This window comes from Magnolia sinica, chromosome 19, assembly GCF_029962835.1.
Source record: "Magnolia sinica isolate HGM2019 chromosome 19, MsV1, whole genome shotgun sequence".
NCBI lineage: Eukaryota > Viridiplantae > Streptophyta > Magnoliopsida > Magnoliales > Magnoliaceae > Magnolia > Magnolia sinica.
In genome coordinates this window covers 35,203,901-35,230,386 of record NC_080591.1, presented here as the reverse complement: position 1 = coordinate 35,230,386, position 26,486 = coordinate 35,203,901, and the positions used below count along the sequence as shown (strand labels likewise).

Genomic DNA, 26,486 nt, shown 5'->3' with positions numbered 1-26,486 from the left:
ATGATGAGGTGTTGCAGCAAGAGGCGGCAGCCTACTACGGGCTAAATCAGTAGTTTAGTCATTTCTTTTATTTTAGTATATTCGGGTTTTACAGAAAGTTAAGGTTTTGTAAGTGGCCCCCAGCTGAGTGGGCCCGAATATTGTTCCTATTTTGAAGCCATATCTATGACACGTTTTCATTCCCGCTATATCGCACTTTGATTTATTGGTTGATCGTCGTTATCAATAGCTAACTCCTGGCTTCTTGGAATTCAAGTCATGTACTCGGGTTCTGAAAATCGAGGTGTTACATGGCTCATGAGCGCGCAGCATGCGTAAGATTGTTGCATGACTGGTAGTTTGATTCATGCACTTCGCATTGTATGACATGATTTATATACGCCCTAACGACATCAGGGCTATGACCTCCACAGGCACATCGGAGATGGTAGGATCAAATATTAAAAATATTATTACTAAGCATCGGGGTACCATAGATGTCCCTAGATGAAAATTTTTAAATCCGATGGTACTAGATGATGACTCCAATGTCGAGACCGAGTGGATATATGAGCTCACGAGGACCGAATACGAGGAGGCCCCGTCTCCCACTGTGTCATGGTCGGTTGGAAAGGGGTATGGCCTTACTCGCCCGAGGGTAGTGGGTATTACTAGGTTGAGTTTGACCAGCTTGTGAATGGGTCCACTATCGACATGCCGGATAGATATTGACAGACTACTGGCTAGGCGAATGGTGAGGTTTCTTACACTCACTTGGACTGCGCGCCTGAGAAAGAGGCAGTGCCATTTGGAGGGTATTAAACCCCTGTGATTATCTAGAATGAGAACTATACTAATATTTGCTGAGCTATATGAGGATTTAGATGAGGATTGGCATGCTTGAGTTGCATCTCTCATCGCATGGTCTTGATATGGCTGATAGCATTCACATCTTGCACCACATAGCCTTAGTACGGCTGAATGCATTCATGTACCCATCAGCATAATTCCACATTACTCTGGCATTACATTCTGAGCACGTTCATACTACGCACACACTTACACTATCCTCTAAGCTTTCTATAAGCTTATACATGATTGATGCGTGCAGGTGACACCAGGACGAAGTCATAGCTTCGCCACAGTTGGAGTGTGCATTTGAGCTTCTAAAGTTTCTGTTATTTTCATTATTTTGTATTTTTCTTTCATACGCATTGTACTTAAAGTTTTTGATCATAGTGGATTTTGTGATGGTATTTTTGTGGTTATTGTTCGTGGGTTATGCTTATGGTTATGCTGATTATGAACCAAAAATTATGTTAGAAATCCTCCTTGTAGCATCCCAGGATCGGAACCTAGTGTATAGTGCAGGGAGCCGAGAATGGGGTACTATGGAGGCTGTCAGCACCGGATTTAGCGATCAAAAATTTTGTGAGCCCGGTTTCTAAGTTTGGGACATGATAGAAGTTGGTATCGGAGCATAACTTAGGAACAACTTAGAACAACATCATATGTCTAGTATGAGTTTAGGTCAATTAGGTTCCGAGTGCGTAACCTTCCGATTTAGTCCCCTAACGTGCCTTTGGGAGTTTTCAAGGATTGATAGGTACATTTGTTCTTTTCTATAGGACATGCCACGCAGGAGAGTGACCCGATTGACTCCCACTCCACCACCTGAGGCTCCCGCTTTATCACCTGCGACTCCCGTTCCACCCCCTGAGATCCCTGCTCCCAACCCAAGGATGTCATTCCTTTACCTGAGACCAATGCCGATCCGACTATACTTGTGAGTGCCTCCCAGTTACAGCAGATGTTGCAAGTTGTGATGGCTGCGCTTCAGGGATAGGGCAGGCGCCCAGTTGTTTCACCAGCACGAGCAGAGTAGGAGCGCGCGAGCACCTTTCTTTGAGAATTCAGATAGCTCGACCCTCCGTGTTTTCAGGGCGAGCCAGATTCAACTGAAGCCTAGAGATGGCGCTGCGATGTGGAGAAGATTTTTGACACTATGGAATGTACTATCCAGCAACGAGTCCGGTTGGTGGTATTTCTTCTCTAGGGTGAGGCCGAGCATTGGTGGACCTCTGTTACCCGTGTTGCAGGGCCTGGTTATGTCTGGATATGGGAGGATTTTATTGATCGATTCGAGCAGCAGTACTTTCCCAACCACATTTGTCGTCAGAGAGCGTTAGAGTTCGAGACTCTGGTTTAGGGGGACATGTCCGTGGCACAGTACACAACCTGTTTTGTGGTGATATCAAGATTTACACCATATTTGGTAGATGATGAGGGGCAGAAGGCCCACCGTTTCGAGAACGGCTTACATTACGGTCTTCGAGGCCATGTTATTGGGCATGAGCTCCTGACCTTTCAGGCGATAGTACGGATGACTCAGATTTACGAGACAAAGTGGGCCAGCACACCGAGCGATCGAGATTAGAGGAGAGGCCAAAAGAGGCAGGCCCCCTCCAGTAGCTCTCAACAGCATGGACAACCAAAGAGGTACAGGAGTCAACCACCTACTAGAGCACCAGCAATACCTCCAGCGCCACCCCAGCAGCCATTTTTAAGGACCTATTTTGGATGTAGTGGGACAGGGCACCGCGTGTCTGAGTGCCCCCGCCCTCATCTGTAGCAGCCAAGAGGGCCACAACAGCCTCCAGCGCAGCAACAGCCTCCAGCATAGCAGTGACCACAACAGCAGCGACCGCAACCACCTAGCCGTCGAGGCCCCAGCAGCAGCAGAGACAGTAGTACAGGTCGCCCCTGAGGCAGCAGCAGCACCAGGAACCTTAAAGGGGACAAACAAGTCCCTAGCCAGCTTGGGCTAGGTTCTACGTGGCTTAGCAGGACCCGTAGTCCTCCGGATGAGTCGTTGAGGCTATAATTCCAGTCTCTTCATGCATCGCCTGAGTATTATTTGATTCAGGTGCTTTGCACTCTTTTATGTCTAAGAATTTTTGTTGATCGACTGGGTTACCGACAGAGTCTGCTAATGAGGGATTAATTGTATCAACGCCCTTGAGGAAGACTACAGTATTAGGTCGTTTCTGTTCGTCTTGCCCTGTGTTAGTGAGAGAGATTTTCTTGCCCGTCAACTTGTACGTGCTGTCGATGTCAGACTTCGACGTTATCATAAGCATGGATTGGCTTATCGAGTATCACGCCATCTTGGACTGTTCCGCAAGGATAGTCACATTTTGCATACCAGGCTTGCCCCAGTTTCAGTTTGTTGCTGAGCCTAGAGGAGAGCCGTTGTCTTGCTTGATGTCCAGCGTAGTCAAGGAGCCCATTATTTTGTGCATCGATCAGTTGCCGATGGTCTGTGATTTTTTTGATGTATTCCAGGAGATTTGGGGATTGCCGCCGCCTCGGCATATTGAGTTCAAGATTGATCTCGTGCCCAGTACCGCGCCTATTTCGAAAGTCCTATACCATATGGCACCGATGGAGTTGCGTGAGCTGCAGCGATAGTTGGACGAGTTGTGTGAGTTGGGATTCATCCGTCCAAGCAATTCTCTGTGGGAAGTGCCGGTACTCTTCGTTAGGAAGAAGGATGGCTCGTTGAGGCTTTGTGTGGATTACCGCGAGCTCAACCGGGTCACGATCAAGAACAAGTACCTGCTCCCGATGATAGATGATTTGTTTGATCAGCTGCAGGGTGCACAGTTCTTTTTAAAGATTGACCTGCGTTCCGGTTATCATCAGATTCGGGCCTGAGAAGAGGACATCCCGAAGACGACTTTCAGGATGCGTTATGGTCATTTTAAGTTTCAGGTCATGTCTTTCGTACTGACCAATGCACCCGCGGTCTTTATGCAGTTGATAAACGAGGTCTTTCGTCCATATCTCGATTAGTTTGTTATGGTCTTCATCGTATACATTCTGATATATTCGAGGACCTATGAGGATCATATGCAGCATCTGGAGATCGTATTGCAGACCCTCCGTGCCCACCAGCTATATGCGAAGCTGGAGAAGTGCGAGTTCTGACAGGAGGTGAGATTCCTCGGTCACGTGGTGACGAGGGAGGGTGTCGTAGTAGACCCCTCGAAGGTTGAGGCAGTGCGTCAGTAGGGCTAGCCCATGACTACGTCCAAGATCCGTAGTTTCCTTGGTTTAGCGGGCTACTATCGGCGTTTCATTGAGGGCTTCTCCCGTATTGCAGCCCCGTTGACCAGGTTGACTCAGAAGGGCGTAGATTTTGTTTGGACTGACGCATGTGAGCAGGCATTTGTGGAGCTGAAGGACCGTCTGACGTCTGCTCTTGTCCTCACTCTTCCCTCTGGGAGTGATGGATTTGTTGTATTTACTGATGCCTCACATATTGGTTTAGGTGCTGTCCTGATGCAGTACGGTAGGCCTGTAGCCTTCTTGTCTCATCAGCTCAAGGTTCATGAGCTAAACTACCTCATGCATGATTTAGAGCCGGCAGTAGTTGTCTTCGCACTAAAGGTGTAGAGACATTATCTCTATAGGATCAAGTTCAAGCTCTTCTCTGACCACAAGAGCTTGAAGTATCTATTCTCTCAGTCTAAGCTAAACATGAGACAAATGCTGGATGGAGCTTCTGAAGGACTATGATTTTGACCTCTAGTACCACTCAGGCAAGGCAAACGTAGTGGCAGATGCCCTTAGCCATCAGCCACAAGGCCTGGTGGTATGCAAGATGATTCAAAAGTGGAGGATGCTGGAGGATATAGCAGAGTACGACTTCAATTTTAGTCTGCAGTCTTCTATCGTTCAGCTATCGAGCCTGTCGATTCAACCCTCTCTTGTCGCAAGGGTGATCGAGACTCAACAGACAGATGAGTCGTTACAGGATTACTGAGCAGAGGTAGCATCTGAGAGTCAAATAGATTGACAGATTGGTTCTGATGGTGGACTTCGCTTCAAAGGCCAATTATGTGTCCAGGATATTCCTAAGTTGCGCAGAGATCTTATGGCTGAGGCACATCGATCGTGATTTTCTATCCACTCTGGCTCGACGAAGATGTATCGTGATATGAGGAGGCAATATTTTTTAAGCAGGGATAAATCACTAAATTGGAAGTTTTGTAGCCGAGTGTAACACATGCTAGCGTGTCAAGGCCGATCATCAGAGACCCCCTGGTCCATTGCAATCGTAGAGCGTCCTGATATGGAAGTGGGAGCATGTGTCAATAAATTTTATCATGGGCTTGTCGAGGACTTAGCACGGTCATAACGCCATCTGGGTCGTCATTAATCATCTGACGAAGTCGGCACATTTTCTTGCGATTCGTGCAACTTGGCCTTTAAACCGGCTTGCAAGGTTATTCATCGAGGAGATTCTGAGACTGCATAGCGTTCCAGTCTCGATCGTTTCTGACCGAGACCCGAGGTTCACGTCTCAGTTCTGGAGGAGCTTTCAGAAAGCGATGAAGTCTGTTTTGCAGCTCAGCACCTCGTACCATCCGCAGACCGATGGTCAGACCGAGAGGGTCAACCAGATCCTTAAGGATATGCTTCGGGCCTGCACGATTGATTTCGGGGGTAGCTAAGATGAGCATCTGAGATTGGCTAAGTTCGCATACAACAATAGCTATCAGGCACTCATTCATGACTCCTTTTAAGGCATTATATAAAAAACCATGTAAATCTCCGAGTTGTTGGACCGAGGTCGGAGAGCGGCGTCTCCTAGGTCCCGAGCTTGATTGCTGGCGTCGTCCCTTAAAATTTGATGTATGAACCATATTATCTCAAGGTATCGCCCATGAAGGGCGTAGTTCAATTTGGAACGAAGGGCGAGCTTGCTCCGAGATTCATCGGACCTTTTGAGATCACTGGGAGCGTTGGTGTCATGGCCTATCGGATTGCCTTGCTATCTCAGTTGTCTGGCGTCCACAACATTTTTCATGTCTCTATGCTAAGGAAGTGTGGGTCAGACGTAGTTCCTGTTATCGATTGGCAGTCAATGGAGGTTCATGAGGACGCTTCTTACATTGAGCAGCCAGTTCGTATCCTTGATCGGAAGGAGTAGGTCCTCCGGACCAAGGTCATTCCCTTGATGAAGGTTCAGTGGGGTCACCATTCTGTTGATGAGGCGTCTTGGGAGCGCGAGGCCGAGATTGGAGAGCGCTATCCCCATCTCTTTGATGATTGATTATATGTTGTATCTTATATGTTGTCTCCAATTTTATATGACGATGTTTTGTTTCCTCTTTCTTTATGAGTTATATTTACTTGCAATGATTGTGTAAATTTCGAGGATGAATTTTTTATTTGGAGGGGAGAGTTGTAAGACTGATATCCTAGTCCGTACCATTCTGTAAGCTTCTACGGTCCTTCTGGTCGAATTCCGACAACCTTCGACCCGTATCCGATGTTTGCGCACGATCCTAAGTCGAGTCCTTTATATTAAAGTCGACTCGACCCAAAACTTATATCTTAGCGACTGCGCCGTTGCCGCGGTTCCAATGCCGCGACTCACGTACCAATCTGATATCCAAGCTAGAAGATTTGGGCCCACATTCATTTCGAGAAAAATGTCATGCATGTGAATTCTGAGAGAATCTCTTCGACCTATCCCATCAATCAATCAATCAATCCCATCAATCAAGTACGCATCACATATCAAGTCAAGTATAAGCAACCCATACCCTACCCCTAGCTCTCTCTTACACAAGCTACCCCAAAGTCAACCCTTACATCACTTCATCCATCACTCCACCCATCACCCATCCCACATCATCTCATCACTTCTCTCTCTTCCTCATTTCTCAAAAATCTCCCAAGCAACAAAAAAACCCAACGTCCAAGCTCTCTCTCCCAATCCAAGTGTGGCCCACTTTTCCACTCTCTCATCTCCTATATCAACCATTCATTCATCATCATCCTCCATCAAAAGTAAAGGCAAGGAGCATAGGAGTCCAAGGGATCAAGGAGGAGTGCAATAGGTGGGTGATCCACCGTTAATTCTTATTTTAGGGCCCACTTATTAGTGGGACCCATTTTGATGTATGTGATGTAACCGTAAGGGACCCATTAGTAGCGGGGTCCCTTCCCTTCATCTCTCTCTCTCTCTCTCCCCCTTAAAATGAAGTAGGCCCCGCCGAAATGTTAAATCTACTCCATTCATCAGATGGTGTGGCCCACCACATTTCAGGGAGATCCATACCATCCACTCTAGGGATGGTGGGAAGTTCCACACACTGGACTAAATGATATATAATATTATATATATATATATATATACACACACACACACACACATGCATGGTGCGCCACGTACATGTGGGACCCACCACGATGCTTGTGTTATATCTATGCCGTCCAGCGTCCCTGGACGTTGGACGTGATGGAGGCTAACATGGAGTGCGTGTACTGACATGGGTGTGTACTAACAGCTAACAAAAAATAAAATAAAATATATTATATTTGAGCTTTTGGGGTAGGCTGCTCATGCAGGTACCACCTTGATGCAAGGATCAAATCTACGTCATTCATCCTATTTCTTAGCTCATTTTAGGCGTTGAGCCAAAAAATGAAGCCAATCCAATTATCTGGCGAGCCATAGCATAGAAACAGTAGTTTTCACCGTTAAAATTCACTTTAATCTTTCTACACACCGAAACATGCCAGATATTAGGCTTGTTTGGCTTGTCTTGAGCCATAGGAGCCAGTGGACGTGGCAGTTTCTCCTGATGTGGGCCCCACTTATGAAAAACCCCACAAAAAAAATAGCATCAGACACTGCTACTTTCGCCATCCAGAGGACGACACAGCAGCGTCCTCTACGCATGGATGATAGAGGTGAGGCAGGGACCAACGGTCCCAGCCATGGGCCTCACCGTGATGTGTGATGAACATCAACATCTTGCATTTGGTGGCCCGGTGGCATGGCTGCGAGCCGCCCCAAAAATCAGCCATGTACGCGACTTAGGTGACCCACATCATAGGGAACAGTGAGGATTGAACGTTTGCCATTGAAACCCTTTTGGGTGTCACAGAAGCCCTTGAGTATTATGAAATTTTTTTTTCCTCTGCATCCGGTCCGTGTGACCTTACCAACAAATTGGACGGTGAATAAATGTTATGGTGGGCCCCATGTGGGACCCATTGATGTAAGTGTACCACACCTTCCATCAGTGTGGTCCCCACCATGAATTATGTATCTATGTTGTTCATCCCTATGGGACCCACCATGATGCATGTGTTACATCCAAACCATGCAACCTTTGGCAAGCTCATTTTTAAGGCTTGAGATTAAAAATAAGACAGATCTAGGATCAGGTGGACCACATTATAAAAAAAAAAAAAACAGTGGGTTTGAACGTCCACCATTAAACCCTTGGAAATTCTAATGGTGGAAATTCTTATCACCACTTATAATTATGTGTGGCCCACTTGATATACATATGGCCCATGTGATGTGGCCCACTTCCCATATTTATGACCCATTGTTGAGGCCCACCTTGATTTGTATGAAGCCCGTTGTTGAGGCACACCTTAATATATATGAGGCCCATTGTGATGTATACAAGGCCAATGGGTTATGACCCATTGCAATGTATATAAGGCCCAATTGGTGCGGCCTATTCGATATATATATATATATATGAGGCCCATGTGATTAGGCCCAACTTGATGTATTTGTGGCCCGCCCATTAAGGCCCACCTTGATATATATATATATGGGGCCCATGTTATGCTGCCCATTTGATGTATCTGAGGTCCATGGGTCGAGGCCCAATGAGATGTATATAAGGCCCATTGCAATGTGTGATTCCACCATAGTTTATGTAATGATGTTTTGGCGGTCATGCCTTGGGAGCAATGATGGTTTGACATCCACATTGTAAGAGCAATGATGGTTAAATGTCCGCATTGTAACTTTCACTAGGGGCCCATTGATAGGCCTATACTTGTAGTGTGTAGGCCGTCTAGGCCCATCTTTGTTATGAACAGAGTCCATCACCATATAGCATATTTAGTATAGATCCATGATTCAAGATCATACGCATCATATGTATGCTTGATATGAGGAGTGATTGATCATAGCATATGCCTTCAGGCAGATTGTTTATGGGCTCCCTGATAGGCGGAGTTGCCCTTCATGAGCGCACGGTACGCGTAAGATTGTTGCATGACTGGTAGTGTGATCCATGCACTTCGCATTGTATGACATGATTTCTATATGCCCTAACAACATCAAGGCTATGAACTCCACAGGCACATCGTGGATGACAGGATCGAACATCGAAAATATTGTTACTAAGCATCGAGGTGCCATAGATGTCCCTAGGTGAAAATCCCTAAATCTGATGGTACCAGAGGATCACTCAAACGTCGAGACAGAATGGATACATGAGCGCACGAGGGCCGAATATTAGGAGGTCGCGTCTCCCACTGTGTCGTGGTCGGTTGGAAAGGGGTATGTTCTTACTCGTCCGAGGGTAAGGGGTATTACTAGGCTCGGTTTAACCAGCTCGTGAATGGGTTCGCTATCAATGTGTCGGATAGATATTGACAGACTATTAGCCAGGCGGATAGTGAGGTTTCTTACGCTCACTTGGACTGCGCGCTTGGGAAAGGGGCAGTGCCATTTGGAGGGTATTACGGTGATTATCCAGAATGAGAACTGCACTGATATTTGCTGAGCTATATGAGGATTTGGATGAAGATTGACATGCTTGAGTTGCATCTCTCATCGCATGGTCTCTATATGGCCGATAGCATTCACATCTTGCACCACATAGCCTTGGTACCGCTGATTGCATTCATGTACCCATCAGCATGATTCCGCATTACTCTGGCATTGCAATCTGAGCACGTTCATACTACGCACACACCACTCTCTAAGCTTTGCATACGTTTATACACAATTGATGTGTGCATGTGACGCTAAGACGCAGTCGTAGCTTCGCCGCAGTTGAAGTGTGCAGTCGAGCTTCCAAAGTTTCTGTTATTTTCATTATCATGTATTTCCCTTTCATACGCATTGTATTTAAAGTTTTTGACCATAGTAGATTTGTGATGGTGTCCTTGTGGTTATTGTTCGTGGGTTATGCTTATAGTTATGGTGATTATGAACCAAAAATCATGTTAGAAATCTTCCTTATAGCATCCCAGGATCGGAACCTGGTGTATAGTACCGGGAGCCGAGAATGGGGTACTATGGACGCTGTCGACGCTGGATTCGGAGATCGAAAATTTTGTGAGCCCGGTTTTCGAGTTTGGGGTATGACAATCCCACTACCCAAATACGCCCTAAGAGCGTACTGAGTAAGTCAGTACGCAATCCAATTTCCTAAATGAGCCTCATTTTTAAGCTGATGTCGAAAAAAAAAAAAAAAACACCAAATGAATGGGGTTGATTATTAAATGGAAAAGATTTTTAAGGGCATGTTTGGGCAGTGGGATTAAAAGAGATTAGGAGGGATGGGATTCATCTGGTCTGTGCCAATTCCACTCCATGTTTGGGAAGATTGGAAAAGCTTGAAATTAGATTAGATGGAATGGCATTAGGTCCCGTTCCAATTTCACTCAATGTTAGCAAGTTGTGTAGGTCCCACCATGATGTGTGGGCTATATCCACACCGTCCACCCATTTTCCAAGATTATTTTAAAGCATGGGCCAAAGAATCAGGTAAATTTAACACTCAAGTGGACCCCACCATAGAAAGCAACGGGGATTGAATATTTATCGTTGAAAACTTCTTTAGGGCCACATAAGTTTTAGATCTACCTCATTTTTAGGCACATGCGGTGAGGTTACAAAACAAATGAACGGTTTACATATAACACACGTGTTATTCTCCGTAATTTCAAATGATGGTGGGTATATCCATTCAATGTACCACCGTATTACCAACAAAGCATGATATTGTGAATGTACCGCCATATTACCAACAAAGCATTACATTAATCTCATCCCATGGCAACAAGGGACAATCCCTGCCCCAGTTAATAATTATGTTTTTTTGAATCCCATCCCACCTAATCCCTTTTAATCCCACCGCCCAAACACGCCCTAGAGAACATCACGTTGTCCCGCACCAAGCTTTACGCAGGAAGTTCGTGCGAAAGGGTATAGCAGGCAATCCGTCCAATAATGCCTTCCAAATTTCTCGTTGCAGATACGTTATCCAAACCATGAATCTGACTGGCGGGGAAGAAGATAGCTGGTCATAAGAAAATTTGGCACGTGAATTCGGTGGTTCTGATCATGATTTCAAAGTTTTCCCTTGGACATGGCCCATCTGAGCCACAGACCATCCTGATTCTTAGGTTCAAAGGTGAACAGAAGAGCCAAACACAATGGATGGTGAAGATCTGATGGGCAGATCATGTCCACCCCACGATGGTGAGGCAACCGGTACCATGTGAGCGAAACCCTTATATTAATTCAATTTCCAAATTATTATATGGAAATGAGTACGCTTGATAGGACGGCCTCCACAACACACGTGTCCCACTCTAGCGCGTGCAGGAAACATCTACTCCCGCGAGTAGGAGACCCAGTATCTCAAGGAGAGAGAGGAGGGTAGGTGTGAGATTGACCGACCCACTCTCGTTTTTCACCCTCTCTCTTTCCACAAAACTATCGTATAAAACCCCCTTTCCCCCCTTCTATCATCTCAGCTTGCTTTCCATCTCCCTCTCGAGACAAAGCAAGCAATCTCTCTCTCTCTCTCTCTCTCTCAATTTTATTTTTATTTTTTTCTTTTCAATTAGAATAAAATTCCAGTTTTACCCATCTACCTACAACCACACAAGATGCAATCCCTCCACTCCACCAACCCCACGACCACCATCCGCAACGTCCTCGACCATCCATCCAAGCCGTCCCGAATCCCGACGCGCATCCTCCTCTCCCTCTCCCGCCCCGATCCCTCATCCACATCCTCTCCCGGCTCCGTCTCCAGCCGCGCCGACTGGCTCAGCTCCTGTGCCATCCTCGCCAGCAAGGTCTCAATCCTCTCCCAGCAGCAAGAGGCCCAAAAATCTAACGGCCCAGATCTATCTTCTTCCGTCAACGGCCACCACCACCCAACCCTAGACCTCGTCCCCATCGACGCCCGTCCCAAACCCCTCTCCATTGCCGACCTCTCCCCAGCACCGATGCATGGCTCCCAGCTCCGCGTGGCCTACCAAGGCGTACCTGGGGCCTACTCCGAGGCAGCCGCTGGCAAGGCCTACCCAAATTGCGAGGCGATCCCCTGCGATCAGTTCGAAGTCGCATTCCAGGCCGTCGAGCTCTGGATCGCGGACCGCGCCGTCCTCCCTGTCGAAAACTCCCTCGGCGGCAGCATCCACCGCAATTACGACCTCCTCCTCCGCCACCGCCTCCACATCGTCGGCGAGGTTCAGTTACCCGTCCACCACTGCCTCCTTGCACTCCCCGGCGTCCGCAAGGAGTACCTTACACGCGTCATCTCCCATCCCCAAGCTCTCGCCCAGTGCGAGCACACCCTCACCAAGCTCGGACTCAACGTCGCTCGCGAGGCCGTCGACGACACCGCTGGCGCCGCTGAATTCGTCGCCAACAACGACCTCCGCGACACCGCTGCCATCGCCAGCGCCCGTGCCGCTGATCTCTATGGCCTCAACATCCTCGCAGACGGCATCCAGGACGACTCCAGCAACGTCACCCGCTTCGTCATGCTAGCCCGCGAGCCCATCATCCCCAGGACCGATCGCCCGTTCAAGACCAGCATCGTCTTCGCCCATGACAAAGGCACCTCCGTCCTCTTCAAGGTACTATCCGCCTTCGCCTTCCGCAACATCAGCCTCACCAAGATCGAGAGCCGGCCCCACCGCAATCGCCCGATCAGGCTCGTCGACGACGCCAATGTCGGGACCGCTAAGCACTTTGAGTACATGTTCTATGTCGATTTCGAGGCCTCCATGGCAGAGGTTCGGGCCCAGAATGCCCTGGCGGAGGTGCAGGAATTCACTTCCTTTCTCAGGGTGCTAGGCAGCTACCCCATGGACATGACGCCGTGGACCCCGCGGGAATGAGAAATTTCTTAGATTCAAATTCAAATTCAAATCAAATTGGAATGAAATTGAAATTCGGCTGTACTACTCTCTTTTTTTATTTCTTCTTCTTCTTCTTCCTTTTTTTTTTTTTTTTTTTTCTTCTTTTTTTAAATGGGATGTGGAATATTATCACCAAACAAGCAAATGTGGGTATAATATTGTGATTTGTTCATGTTATAATATGTACCTTTTTTATTGTAATTTGGTGAATTTTTACGTGTATTTATATTTGTGGAAGGAAATGATTTTAAAGGGTAGAAAGAAAAAACAAACCCCCGTTTCGTTAATATCATTTATTATTAGTATTATATTTTTTTTAGCCCTGTGAGGTTGAGATCATGATTGTTTTTTTTTTCTATATACATATTTCTGTATTTCGTAGCTCAAAAGGAGTGCGATTGTAAAAGAAGTGAGGGTGGCATGTGTTTACTGACATTATGGTTTTTGGACGGTAGTGTCTCCATTTCTTCATGCTTCCCATGTGAAGAAGTCGGGTGGGTTGGCCCGACTTTTTCATATGGGAAGCAGATTGCCCGGTGACTCCCGCCGGACTGTGGGGCCCACTACGATGCATGTGCCGTTTTGCGATCCCAAACATGAGACAATTGGAAGGGGAAAGCCCGGAGATTGAACGCCCACATGGAAAACTCATTGGGATCTGAAGATGTTTAAGCTGATATTTGTATTTTTCCTTCCTTAGGTATGTGTGACCTTATGAATAGGTTGGATGTTAAATAAACATTTCGGTAGGTCCTAAGAAGATTTCAACAGTGGGCGTTATTGTCCCCATCATTTCTAATTCTTATGATGTGGTCCACCCGAGATTTAAACCTACCTCAACAAACTGTTAAAATGGTTGGACGGCATGGATAAAACAGATACACAGCGGGGGTCTCCATAGAGTCAGGTCACATGCTATTCATGTCCTCTCACATGTAAAGGCCAATTAGAAACGTTTATTTCGTGGGGCACTTACGGGTATGACTTGGTCCGGTTGCCACATGATAAGGCCTGTCTCGGACTTCCAACCCGACTTTCCCATTTCTATACAAATTCCTCTGTATCAACCCTAACGACTTAGACCTAGAGAATGTGTTTACTCACGGGTTGAGCCAATCGGATCTGGACTCGGGTCCAACCAACCGATCGGATCTAGGTTTACTGGAACCCAAGTTATGGAAGGCACACTGTGGATGGATCATGTCTCTAAAGACAACACTGACGGAATATTGCAACCGTAAATCATGTGATTATTTTCTTAGATAGTCTCAGCCGACCCCAAAGGCTTAGATGATGATAATTTGACGGTCTGGATAGTGCTCCAATTTTACCATCCATTATTATATAAGAGGGTGGTTAACTATCATAGCAATTAGACGGTTTTATTAGATTATATTTAGGGCCGTCAACGGGCCGGTCCTGGGGTAAGTCTCGATTCGGATTTAAGCCTGAACCTGGCCCATTGACAGCTCTGATTATATTTGTTCAGGAAGCCGATGGGACATCTCACCGTAGTGTAATTTAGGATGGTACATCTTGTTACTTTTGCACAGAGAATGGTTCAAGATACACATGAATTGGATGATCCTAGCCACCCGATCAACGGTCTACAAAGCAGCAAAGATAATTAAAAAAGGAACTAACGGTCCACATTAGGTGATGGAGGTAATCGTCTTATTGGTGTGATTTTCAACGAAAGATGGAGCTAATCGTCTTATTAGGGTGATTTTCAACAAAACAAACCATCTACAATGATGCCCACTAGATGGACGGTCCTTACTGACTGCACGTACTAGCTTTGCACGTGGTCCAGAGGAGCATACGTCTTTCTTACTTTCTTTCTTCTTCTTTTTTAAGAAAATGATTTTTGCAACATGTTTTTCACAAGTGTTGGGGACCAAGTGGAACGGAATCGTCTCTAGAAAGGCGCATAAAATACTCCAAGTCGGTGGCCCCACCAGAGGCATCTACTCTGTCCATCACGTGTGCTCCTCGATGGTAGGAACATGAGGCCGAAAATTGTCATTATTGAGAATTCAGGTGTGCCACAGTACATAAGACAGTAATATTGGATCGTCGTTCATACGATATGTGTGGGGCCGCAATGGTGTGTATCTTTAATCAAACACATTTATTAGATGTGGCTCATAGTTAATAGTTACATGGGGAAGATAAAAAATCAAAACTCAGGCAGACCACACCGCATGAACACGTAGGTTTTAGGAATCATTTTACGTTGTTTCTAATGATTTGGCCTCTGTAAATATTTCAACGGGCTTGTACTTTGAATGAAGGGTGAATATAACGGCTCTCGCATGATGGACGGAGTGGATGTCATATATATATATATAATCATAGCCTGAGTGTGCTAAGTGCCAAGAAAAACACGTGTTGTACCCCATTCCGCTCCAGTGGGGGCCAACTGGATGGGATTCAAGCAGTGAGGGAAGCGGATTGGCTGGTGTACCCCGTACTGAGGTCAGCAAGTTCCGTGGGTCTAATCATGAGGTATTGTTATATCCAAACCGTGCAGGCATTTTTCGAGCTTGTCTTAAGGCTTGAGACGAAAAATAAGATGGATCTAACAATCAAGTCGACCACATTGCAAAAAAAAAAAAAAAAATCATTCAGGTCTTTTGAGACCTTATGAATTGGATGGACAATAAACATTATGGTGGGCCCTAGGAATTGTTTAAGAGTAAAAAATCATTATCTCCACTGCTATTTGTGGTGTGGTTCAGATGATCTTTCGATATGATTCATTTTTTGGACAATGCTCTAAAATGATATCTAAAAATTGATGAACGGTGTAGATATAATAAGTACATCACCGTGGGGCCATGTAACTTTGATCTCCTTTGAACCGTTCATACAACTCGAGCTTGAGGAGCGTGTCTTCTCACGACATCGTACCTACAACAGTTATATAGCAGGTGTGAGGTACACCAGCCGAATCGCTTCTAGCAGGGAGTGCATCAATGAGCGAGAATCCTCCATGACACCCCGTCAGTTAAATAAATAAGGAAAATAAAATAAAAATTAAGTGTGGTCTCACCTTCTTGTATATCTAAAATCCACGGGGTGTGTTGGCACTCGGTTTGTTTCTAGCAACATGTGTAGTGTATATTGGTGTGCTAGAATTAATTGAGACTTGTTGATGTAGAAATTTGGACGTCCTCTTTAGACTACTTCGATACTTGTAAGAGAAGATAAAGATGGAGACCTTGGCTATAATAGAAGACCCTCCGATGCCAAAGTTTGACAAGCAAGTTAGGTTTAGTAAAACGTAAGGTTTTTTAAAGTATTTTCTAAATACTAACTTGACACCAGCCTTATTGAGGAACGAACCAGAGACTTAGTTTCTTCTAATATCAGGCACATGTAGGATATCAGTCAACATTAGAGTCTTTCTAGAAGTGAGTTTCAGAAATGATTTCCATTTTCTTATAATTGGAGATGTTCTAGCATTACCCATGAACACATATTCATCATTTCCTGATACTTGGTAGGAGGTAAACATGCTACGATCCTTGCACATGTTCCGAGTTGCACTAGTGTCTAGTACCCACTCCAAGTTGTTTATAAAAAAAAACTTCTGACCCCACAGCTACTATCATGTCAGACTTATTGCATGTTTCTATAAGATTATCTTGCGGCTTATCTTTCTTTTTCTTAAGCCTGCAGGTTCTAATGTAAGACCTATGCTTTCCATAGTTATAACAATTTTCATTTTTCTTGAATTGATTGTTTCCATTATTGTTTTTGAGCCTGCATTCATTAACATAAAGTCCAGGTTTGCCACAATTAAGACATCTGTTTTTTTTTTCCCGACTTGCTTCTACAAGATTCACCTTTAAATCTATCTCATTTCTATTTTTTTTTGTCACTGTTTCTATTAGCCTCTTCTATTCGTATGTGAATGATAGTAGTTTCCAATGAAACATTGTTCTTTTTATGTTTCATTTTATTCTTATATTCTTTCTAAGGGGGTGGTAGCTTTTCTATCAGCGCTCCTAATAAAAACACTTCATCCAACTTAATTCTTTCTGTCGACAGTTCATGAACTAGATTTTAAAAATCATGAATCTGATTTGTAACAGGTTTATCGTCTATCATTTCATAGTGAAGGAAATTAGCGATTACAAGTTTCTTAGTGCCTACATCTTCCAAAATATACTTCTTTTCTAAAGCAGTACATATATCTTTAGCAGACTCGTAAAAAGCATATACATCATATAGTTCGTTGGAGAAAGAGTTTAGAATATAATTTTTATAATTATTAGTTGAATTAAATAGACTATTAAAAATCGAGAACCAAAATAATAATAATAATTTTGAGAAGACTTATTGAATTGATTTGAGGAGTGACGTGAGTCACTTGGCTTGAAATCGAATTTGCTCCCCTTGGACAGCGTCCCAAGTGCAACAAGTTTCCAGAGCAACCAACCTCCAGCATACAATGACTATGATCCGGTCCCAATGGTGAACTTATTGTACACTGGCTCGAACTACTTACAGTTTAACCTAAAAGTTCTAAGTTGATTCAGCAACAAACTCAGCAAAAATTCTTAAACAAGAACTAGAAGAATAGAAAGAGTTTTTAGAAGAGGAGAATAAAAATGATTTTTTTGTACTTTCACTGGAACGGAAGTCCTTTTATAGACTCTGAAGTGGTGCATTAAGCACCCTTTTAAAAGGGTTAGATCCATTGGGTTTAAACGCAACATGTGTAACCAACCAAATAGTCGCATCTCTCTAGTTTAAAACGAAAAGGTGTAAATACGAGTACTTATCACAAATAAAATTCCCTCGAGTATCCATACATACATACCCACACGAGTACACCTGCACCCACACCCGCGCCCAACCCAGCCCATCCCGTCCCGTCGGGCACACGCACACAGACACGGACATAGACTCGGACTCGGCTTGGCTCGGCACGACTCAGCTCAACGCGAGCGTGTGGTCAATGGCATGAATTAGACCTATTGGTATATCCCCCACCCCAAGGACCAAATTCACATGCCCCCTGAATTGGGCTCACGCCCAAGGCAAAAAGCCTATCTTATATGGTGCTCTCATGCCCAAAGAGCAACATGTACTCTTGTGGGTGAAGATAATAAGTGGTGTTTACCCTAACTTAGTTTCATGTTGCATACTAACTACCAACAGGTAACAAGCCAGCAACACCTATACTCTAGTGAATTACTCACAACGTTGGCATAATAGTTAACATTTGAGAAAGACAGGACATCCTTATTATGAAATAAAAATTGTGGTGAGAAAAATGCAGCATGATGATTCCTGATTGATGCATCATGTGCGATTCAGAACTTGAATCAACCAATCATATTTTTATTCACTATGCTATGACCAAGTCTGTTTGGAATTGTTTCTGAGGAAGGTTTGAAATCAGCTGGATCTTTATTGCCTCATTTGGGGATTGGTTTTCTTTGGGATCCTATGGAGGTTTTGGAGGGAGAGGAACAATAGGATTTTCAAAGACAGTCTTCTAGCGCAGTTTTTATTCACTTGCATGTGTTCTTAGAGAAACCCCACTAACACATCTTTCCATAATTTTACAGGCATGCACACATGATTGATCATGCATATATAGAAGCATCTATATAAACAATGAGAAAAAAGAAAGACCAAACTGAAAGCATACCATTTTTCACAAATCACATCTCTTTGACATTTTAACAAACAACTCATTTGCATTTTTTTTTCCAAATATTAAGAGCAGAGATGCCAAATAATTAAATGGGAAAAAGAAAGGTGCATATCAATAACACCTATGGTTGCTAATTGATAGACTGTTAAAACATTTCAATAAAAATTATTTACAAAAGACAACATTTGAATCAAAACAATAGTTCTAGAAATTCCACCATTATCAAAAAAAATAATTGAAATTGAATTTTAATAATAATTAAACCACTCAAGAGGCATTTCCATTACCAAAGCATGTCAATTGTCCAATGTTCAAACCAATCAGACAATGGAACATGGTACCTATAAATATATGTTTCAATATCATATCCCTATAGCCTATCCAATGAACTTTAAGATCGTTAAACAGTCATGAAACCTAAAACCTACGTCATTCCATTTCCTGAGTGCCTCATATAAGGTGAACCAAGAACCTTTCAATAACGGAAATTGGAAAAAAAATCATATGATTTTTAACAACACTAAACAAAAGGATGGCAGTCCAGATTTTCATAAAAACATCACATAATGAACCAACATCCTGATCATCATCACTAGCAAGATGGATATTAGGTTTCAACATTATAAATCCCTAATTAGAATTTCAACATTGTAAATCCCTAATTACGAATTAACCATTGTAAAACCCTGATCAAGGTTTCAACATTGAAGATGCTCGATTGATCAATCGATGGAGAGAGAGAGAGAGAGAGAGAGAGAGAGAGAGAGAGAGAGAGAGAGGTCGAAAATAAGGTTTAGGTTTCTATTTCTATTTATAGGGATCTTTTCCGGTGACAAGTTTTACCTAGCGCCAGCAAAGGAATCCCCCAAGCGTCAGGGATGCCTTGTTTTCTTGTAGTGTCATATGAATTATATTTTATTCTTTGGAACATATAACCCAAGTCATAATCTGTATGATGGTTCATTCAATCTAATTCATGTAACAAGGAACTTGCGGTGGAATGAGCTTGCACAAATAGTTCTTTTAATTTCTACAAATTTGCTTGAGATAATAGTACTTGAAATACTATTGCCGGGAGAACATGATTGCTTCACTCATATTCATATGAATTACATCTTTTTCTTGGAAGTATATAATCCTAACTCATAATCTCATGGCAGTTCATGCGACCTTGTTCACGCGACAAGAAACTTCAGGAGGAATGGGCTGTCCCATTGAAATCTGTTAAGGATATTCACGAGGTACATTTTAAACTCATCTGTGTTTTGAGGAGATAGTTTGTTTCAGCAATAGAGAGACAACTCAAACTTGGTTATATCACTAATTCACTATACATGGAACGTATAATCATCTCCCGTTCATGTTACATAGATATTTAAGTGAAATCCGATTCTCCGCCCGTCCGTCGGTAAGTGAAACAATTAGGTGTTTAACTGGATGAGCAAATAAATACTTGTATATTTTCGAAGAAACAATTGGATGACATGGAAATGTCTTTGTACGTAATTCCGAGTTTGAATTGGATGAGCAAATAAATATTTACATATTTTCTAAGAAACAAAATCAGAGTTTGGGCTTAGCACTCAGACCTCATCCCAAACCGATCTAACTCCCCAAATTTTGAGTTGACTGGCGAGCTTTTGAATATTGAATATTGTGACTAAAGCCAGTTAGGGAGTGGTGGTTTCTGATGTGTACTTCATAATTTTCTACCTATTCCACAGACATGGAAAATTGAATGTTTATGAACTAGTGCATTCATAGCACATGCAGGTCAAAGCTGGTTTGTGGCTCCATGACTAATCAGACTAATTTCAGCAGCTCTTTTCTCACCCATTACATGCATTGTGCAAAATCTTAATGGATTAGTTTATCCATATGTGTAAATTCTCTGAGGCAAACAAAGGCTTTAAACGCCGAGTATGGAATCATCAATCAGCTTGCAAATGTTACGTTAGTATATGTTCAGTTGTACAGGTGCTACAAAGGGCTTACCTTGTACAATTCTCTTTTCTCACAGCGGCTTTGCATGGGATGATGTGTGGGACCGCTATCTTATGGTGAGATCACCTTTCACACAAAGGAAATAGTAGAGCTATTTTAAGTGACTAATTATCTCCCTGTGGCCTATATGCGGACTCTATTTTAAGTGACCAATTATCTCCGTGGCCTATATGCAGACTCACCCTGAAGTAAGGCCCCTGAGGAAGACGAGTCTGCCTTTATCTGAATTTTCGGGAACTTTACTCGAAGGTGTGCTTTCTTTCTGTTGTTTCTGTAACATTTATTATAGTGGATATGTGCAATGCTTGATCATGCAGTTGTTCGACATGACATGCTGTAGATGTGAGGCCCATGATGTGGTTATCCAGTTTTCCTTTATGATGGGCCCCATTGGATGGAAGATACTGTAAAATTGTCCCCATCATATGTTCCTAACTGCTCTATTTAGCCTCAGTTGAATGTCGGCCATTAGATCTAGTTTTCCATTTCCATCAGATGTCTATATTCATCTGTTGGAGCATCAACCATCATCCCATGATGGATGAGCCATATCAACGGGTTAGGTTATTGAAAGGCAGGTCCTGAGTAGACCATTGTTGAGTCGAACGAAAAACAACCCTTGAGTATCATGCAAGTCCTCAATTTCTTACGTATAAAAAAATGCTTACATTTTTTAAAACCCAAGCTCAGAAGGAAGATTTCAGCTTTCAATGCATCGTCAGTAGGAGCGTAAACGGTGGAAATACACCACTAGCTCATCGCATGCTATCTCATTCAACGGCATCATTGCATGTCATTAGAGACTGAAGAATTTAGTTCAGGATCCGAAGAAGAGATCCATCCCCGCCCAACAAGAGACAAGGAGCCCCATTATCATCAACACCCCGTCGTAGGAAGAGAGTGCCAGTGGGCACTGGCGGCAGGATTGCACATTGGCCTTGGAGTGCATTGGCCTTGGAGTGCATAGTTATAGCTTCCGAGCGACTAGCCGAGTCGGTGCAAGTGGCCGCAACAAATGAGGACATGCTTTCCTACGAGTAGTGTCTAGAAGAACTAGAGATGGTAGAAGGATTGGATGATATGACCTTCATGAAGGCGGTCCATATTCTCTAAAAGGATGAAAAGAACGTTGTCACCTTCTTGACTCTCAAAGGACCGAGGAATGTAACGATTGTGCCCATTGCAAATCCGAGCTACATATGGGCGGAGTGTACCGGCAATTCGCTTCTAATAATTAGTAATTTTTTAAAAACATTTTTAATGAGAAACACCGACGGATTTTAACCGTTGGCGTTGATCGGAAGGCCTGTTGAGAAAGGGGGCGTCAGTGAGCAACGCTGATGCCCCCTTTCCCGATGGCCCTACCGACGACTTTTAGCCATTGAGAAAGGATTTAGCTATGGTTGTTAGCCGTCAATATTGCCTTATTTTTTAGTAGTGTATCAAACTGAATAAGGCTTTGTTAACACTCGATTCATAGTGATTGATTCAGGAATTTCAAACCAATGAGTTATATGAGTCTCGATGAACTCAATAATTTCTCAATGATTTGTTCCCAACATAGGTTTTGATTATACCCATTTGGTAAAGTAATCAGTCACTACAATAATAAAACTATACCCTTTAGATGAATGATGATAAATTTTCCCTATCAAATCAATGGCCCATCATCGGAATGGCCAAGGTTTGACAATAAGATGTAATTTTGTCACAGTCACATGTTATATCGTTTGTACCCTATTCTATTGGGTTCATTTTCAGTCACTCAAGGTCGGATGCGTGTGGGTTGTGCGTGCGCGCACTTAACGATCACAATATTATTTTAAGTATATGCGACCGAATTTCGAAAGAAGGTCATAAGACATCGAACGCATTGTAAGCAATTGATAGTGGTTCGATTGAGTTTGAGCAACTAAGCAAATAGATAGCTTATGGTTAGTTTGTGTGGATACTAACAGATGTGAAGAATCTAGAGAAGTAAGATTGAGGGAAGAATATTGAAGCAGAGAGAGGGAGAAAGCGGTTACAGTAATCATCAAATGGTGAGAAGCATCTAGAGTAGCAAAGCAAAAGTATAAATAGAGGGTTAAGCAAGTTCAGAAGTCGTCTCACACCAACCCAAACAAACTTGCAAATCAATTATCTTTAATCATCTTTCAATTATCCTGTCAAATTTACATTTCATAGTATAAGAGCAATCTTTATTAAGTAAATCCTTTCCCTTAGTGTAACTATTTACTTTCTACATCTGCTGTTTACATTCCTTAGTTTAATTCATAGCGTAAGTACATTAGTTGGTAATTGTAGCTGTCATTTAAGCACTTTTTAGTGGCTGATAGAGTTCGATCTTAACTTCTTTTTTCTCCATTCCACTTCTCTTGCATTGAGAATGTCCTTTCATACGGAAGGCAAGGAGAAACCCATCATCGGAGGATGAACCCTACTCTCTGACTATCGCCTCATCCATTTACACTTTGAGCCAGTGGTTGAATAGGCAACTAATCTCCTCGGATCTCAGTCATACCCAGTGTTTGCCTACTTTGGCGCTTGGGGTCATTTTTGTTTGGTTTGAATTAGAATTGCAATCCCAATTCTAGCACGCCCATACACACTTAGCACTCGTGATAGAAAGAGGATCGCCATAACCTCGGTGAACAATTTTCTAGCATGCCCGATGGGACACATATTATAAACTACTGGTTTAACTATTGCTAGAATGCAATTAAGAAATGGTAGGATTGCTAGGAATGAACCTACAATGCCAACTGCACTGCCTCTCGGAGATGATGTGCAGGTTCAGCACCTTCAAGGGAAATTAATTTGAATATCAACCCAAACGGGAACCAAGTAGGGTTGTCGACGGCTCACCCTATTCTTCCAAACGAGGTATCAATGACATTAAGGGATGTCTATATGAGCATCCAAATGATATAGGTGCACGAAAGAATTTAAACTGAGCAGTTTCGTCAACAGGCTGAAAGTGCTAATCACTACATGGCCAGTCAGACCAAGGCCATGCAACAACTATTAGCCATTCTAATAGAACGAATGTAGCCAACGCATCAAAATAATGATAGTTCGGTTGGTAATACCATCCATTTCCCACCAGTAATGCCGTTGTAACGTAACTCACCACCTATTCCTCCTCAAGAGGTCAGAAATGTGCCACCTCCTGCTGAGGTTAGACGACCTGAATAGTAGGCTAAGAATTATGAGAATAAAAATAAGGACCGCCAGTAGGGCTCTACCCGCCGCAAGGTCCTAAGTTTCAAGATAATTTTAATAGATTTGGTCCAGATCATCCGTCAGCCATGGAACCTCCACGGATCGATCGCGACCAAATACTGCAACTCATGCAAGAAGTTGCAGGCCAAATAATGGGCCACAATGCATTCCTACATATCATAAATCATACCCCGAGTGGGTAGATCGGTAGCATCCGTTGTCGAGAAATTATCGACCAGATTTCGCCTTATTTTTAGGTGAACACAGTCGATCAACTACAGAACATGTCGGCCGGTTTACCATACAATGTGGCGAACTAGCCAATAATGATTATTATAAATTACAATCATTCGGTTACTCATTGATCGTTGTGGCCTTCATGTGGTGTTCCAATTTGTTGCCATACTCAATACATATCTAGGAGGAATTGGAGGAAAGGTTTCATGCTAAATTTTCTCTAAGAACAGGGACAAAACTATGGTCGATCTCGTATGATTCGGCAGTTACGTATTGAGTCTTGTGAAAGTTACATTATACGTTTCAAGCGGGCAAAAAGCTACTACAAGGTGGTCGTGACCAAACCCAAATTCATGCAGCTTGCACAAGACAATTTAGAGTACAAACTCCATAAAAAGTTCGTAAGCATGGAGTTTGCTGATTTATACGACCTTACCAAGAATGTCTCTCGATATGAAGAGTTCCTTCAAATTCGTCAATAGGAACGTATTACAATGATCTTAATTACGAGATTGCAATCATCGAAGTGGTAGCTAAGAAACCATTAGTTTGCTCGACACTAGTCAAAGCAGAGTTGACTGCCTCAGTGTTCACAACCCCAAGTGTAGGGTCCCGATGCAGTAATAATCTCGGTGAGACCGAAGTTGAATCCACAGAGACTGAACTTACCTCTTCTGAAACTAACTAAAAGTAGAATTAGAAGAAGATGAAAATATAAATATGGAAGCATAGAGAGTAATTGTGAATAGATTAATTAAAAACTAATAAATTTAAAGGTGGTAACTAGGGTTTCCATCGATCCACTTATAGAGATCATGGAGATCTATGCTTGATTCAAGTCACACGATTGGAATCAGAGTCCCTTCCTATCCAATTGGAAGATATCTCAGAAAAATCAAATATGAACTTCATTTGACCTAGTTCTCAATAGATGAGAGGTGTGAGAATTAGAAGTGATTCCGTCACAAAACCATGCCTAGGAGACTATGGCCACCAACAGGATTTACCAACCCCACAACCAATCTAAGAGAATTATGAAAGTTAGGGAGGATTCCATCACCCAACCATGGCCAAGGGACGATGGTAAACAACAAGATTTCCTAAATTCCAATCTCAATTCATGAATAGAACATACTCAAAGCTATCACAGATCTATTGAAATTTGAGTCACAACAAACCATTACAAACTGAAAGTATTCTTTATAATCAAACTAGAATAAAAGAGAGTTCAATATAAACATGAATCAAAGTAATAGAAACATCCCATCACGTTACAAGCTTCACCTCTTAGCTCTAGCTAAGAGGTTTAGCCAACCATAGACATGATTGAACTAAAGACTCTTAAACAAAACAAAAGGACCAACTAAAGAGGAAGAAGAAGAACTCTTAGATGATGGCTCCACCCTTTTTCTCCACTCCTCAAACCCTGGAAGATGGATAGGGATGCCTTAAGGACCCCTATTTATAGTTTTAGGCCTTAGACTTTCGCACTGAGTGAAAATTTCTGGAAATCGTCTAAAATTTAAGAAGTCCACGCAAGTTTTGTGTAACCCTCGAATGGTCGTGGGCCGTCCTCGACCGGTCTAGGGTCTCCTTCGACTAGTTGAGCAGGACAGAGATTTTGAGGCTTTACTCGCTGGAGTTCAAGTCAAAGTACAGTTGACCAATTGAGCCGAGGCTAGGACTAGTCAAGCGTATGCAGGACTAGTTGAGTGTACGCAGGAATTGTCGAGCTGGAGCCAAGACTAGTCGAAGATAGCCGAATTTCACTTCAAAACTCTGATTTTCTTCATTCTTGACTTAATTTTCTTAAATCTTTAATATGCACATTCTTCATTCTTAGTTTCATCAGATCAATCTTGCCTTTGGTGATTCTTGAGTGTTAAATTCATGCTTTTAACATCTTTTTTAATCCAAGCTCTTGAATTCATCTTTCAAAATAAACATGATTAAAATAGAACATTAAGCATTATCATGTTCATAAAACCAAGTAATAAATAGGGTCTAATATGCAATATTTGACCCTTAACACTCAGCAACTCAAAAGGCCCAGAAAATATATATCTTTGATATTACTCGAGCCGAGAAAATTTTTGACTTTATGTTAGAGGTGATATTTATCAAAATTCCTATTAATCAGAAGGGTCCTTTGGCCGAGGAGCTAAAGAAGGTCAACTATTGTAAATGGCATAGATCTCATGTTCACAACCCCAAGTGTAGGGTTGCGATGTAGTAATAAGCTCGGTGAGACCGAGGTTGAATCCACATGGACTAATCTCGTGTGTATTCTGAATTTAACTAGAACTAGAACTATATGAAGATGTGAATCTAAATCTGAATTAATTGAGAGAGTAATTATGATTGA

General features: G+C 43.0%; 1 protein-coding gene across 1 annotated transcript; it reads left to right on the top strand.

Moving 5' to 3' along the window:
* Positions 1-11,567: 11,567 nt before the first annotated feature.
* Positions 11,568-13,253, top strand: LOC131234695 (arogenate dehydratase 3-like). The gene has a single exon (XM_058231628.1). It carries the CDS (start codon positions 11,716-11,718, stop codon positions 12,958-12,960), a length of 1,245 nt encoding a protein of 414 aa, XP_058087611.1. The 5' UTR covers positions 11,568-11,715; the 3' UTR covers positions 12,961-13,253.
* Positions 13,254-26,486: the final 13,233 nt, after the last annotated feature.

What these genes read in the sequence shown, in the direction of transcription:
- LOC131234695 (XM_058231628.1), top strand. Translation starts at nt 11,716, where the DNA reads ATGCAATCCCTCCACTCCACCAACCCCACGACCACCATCCGCAACGTC.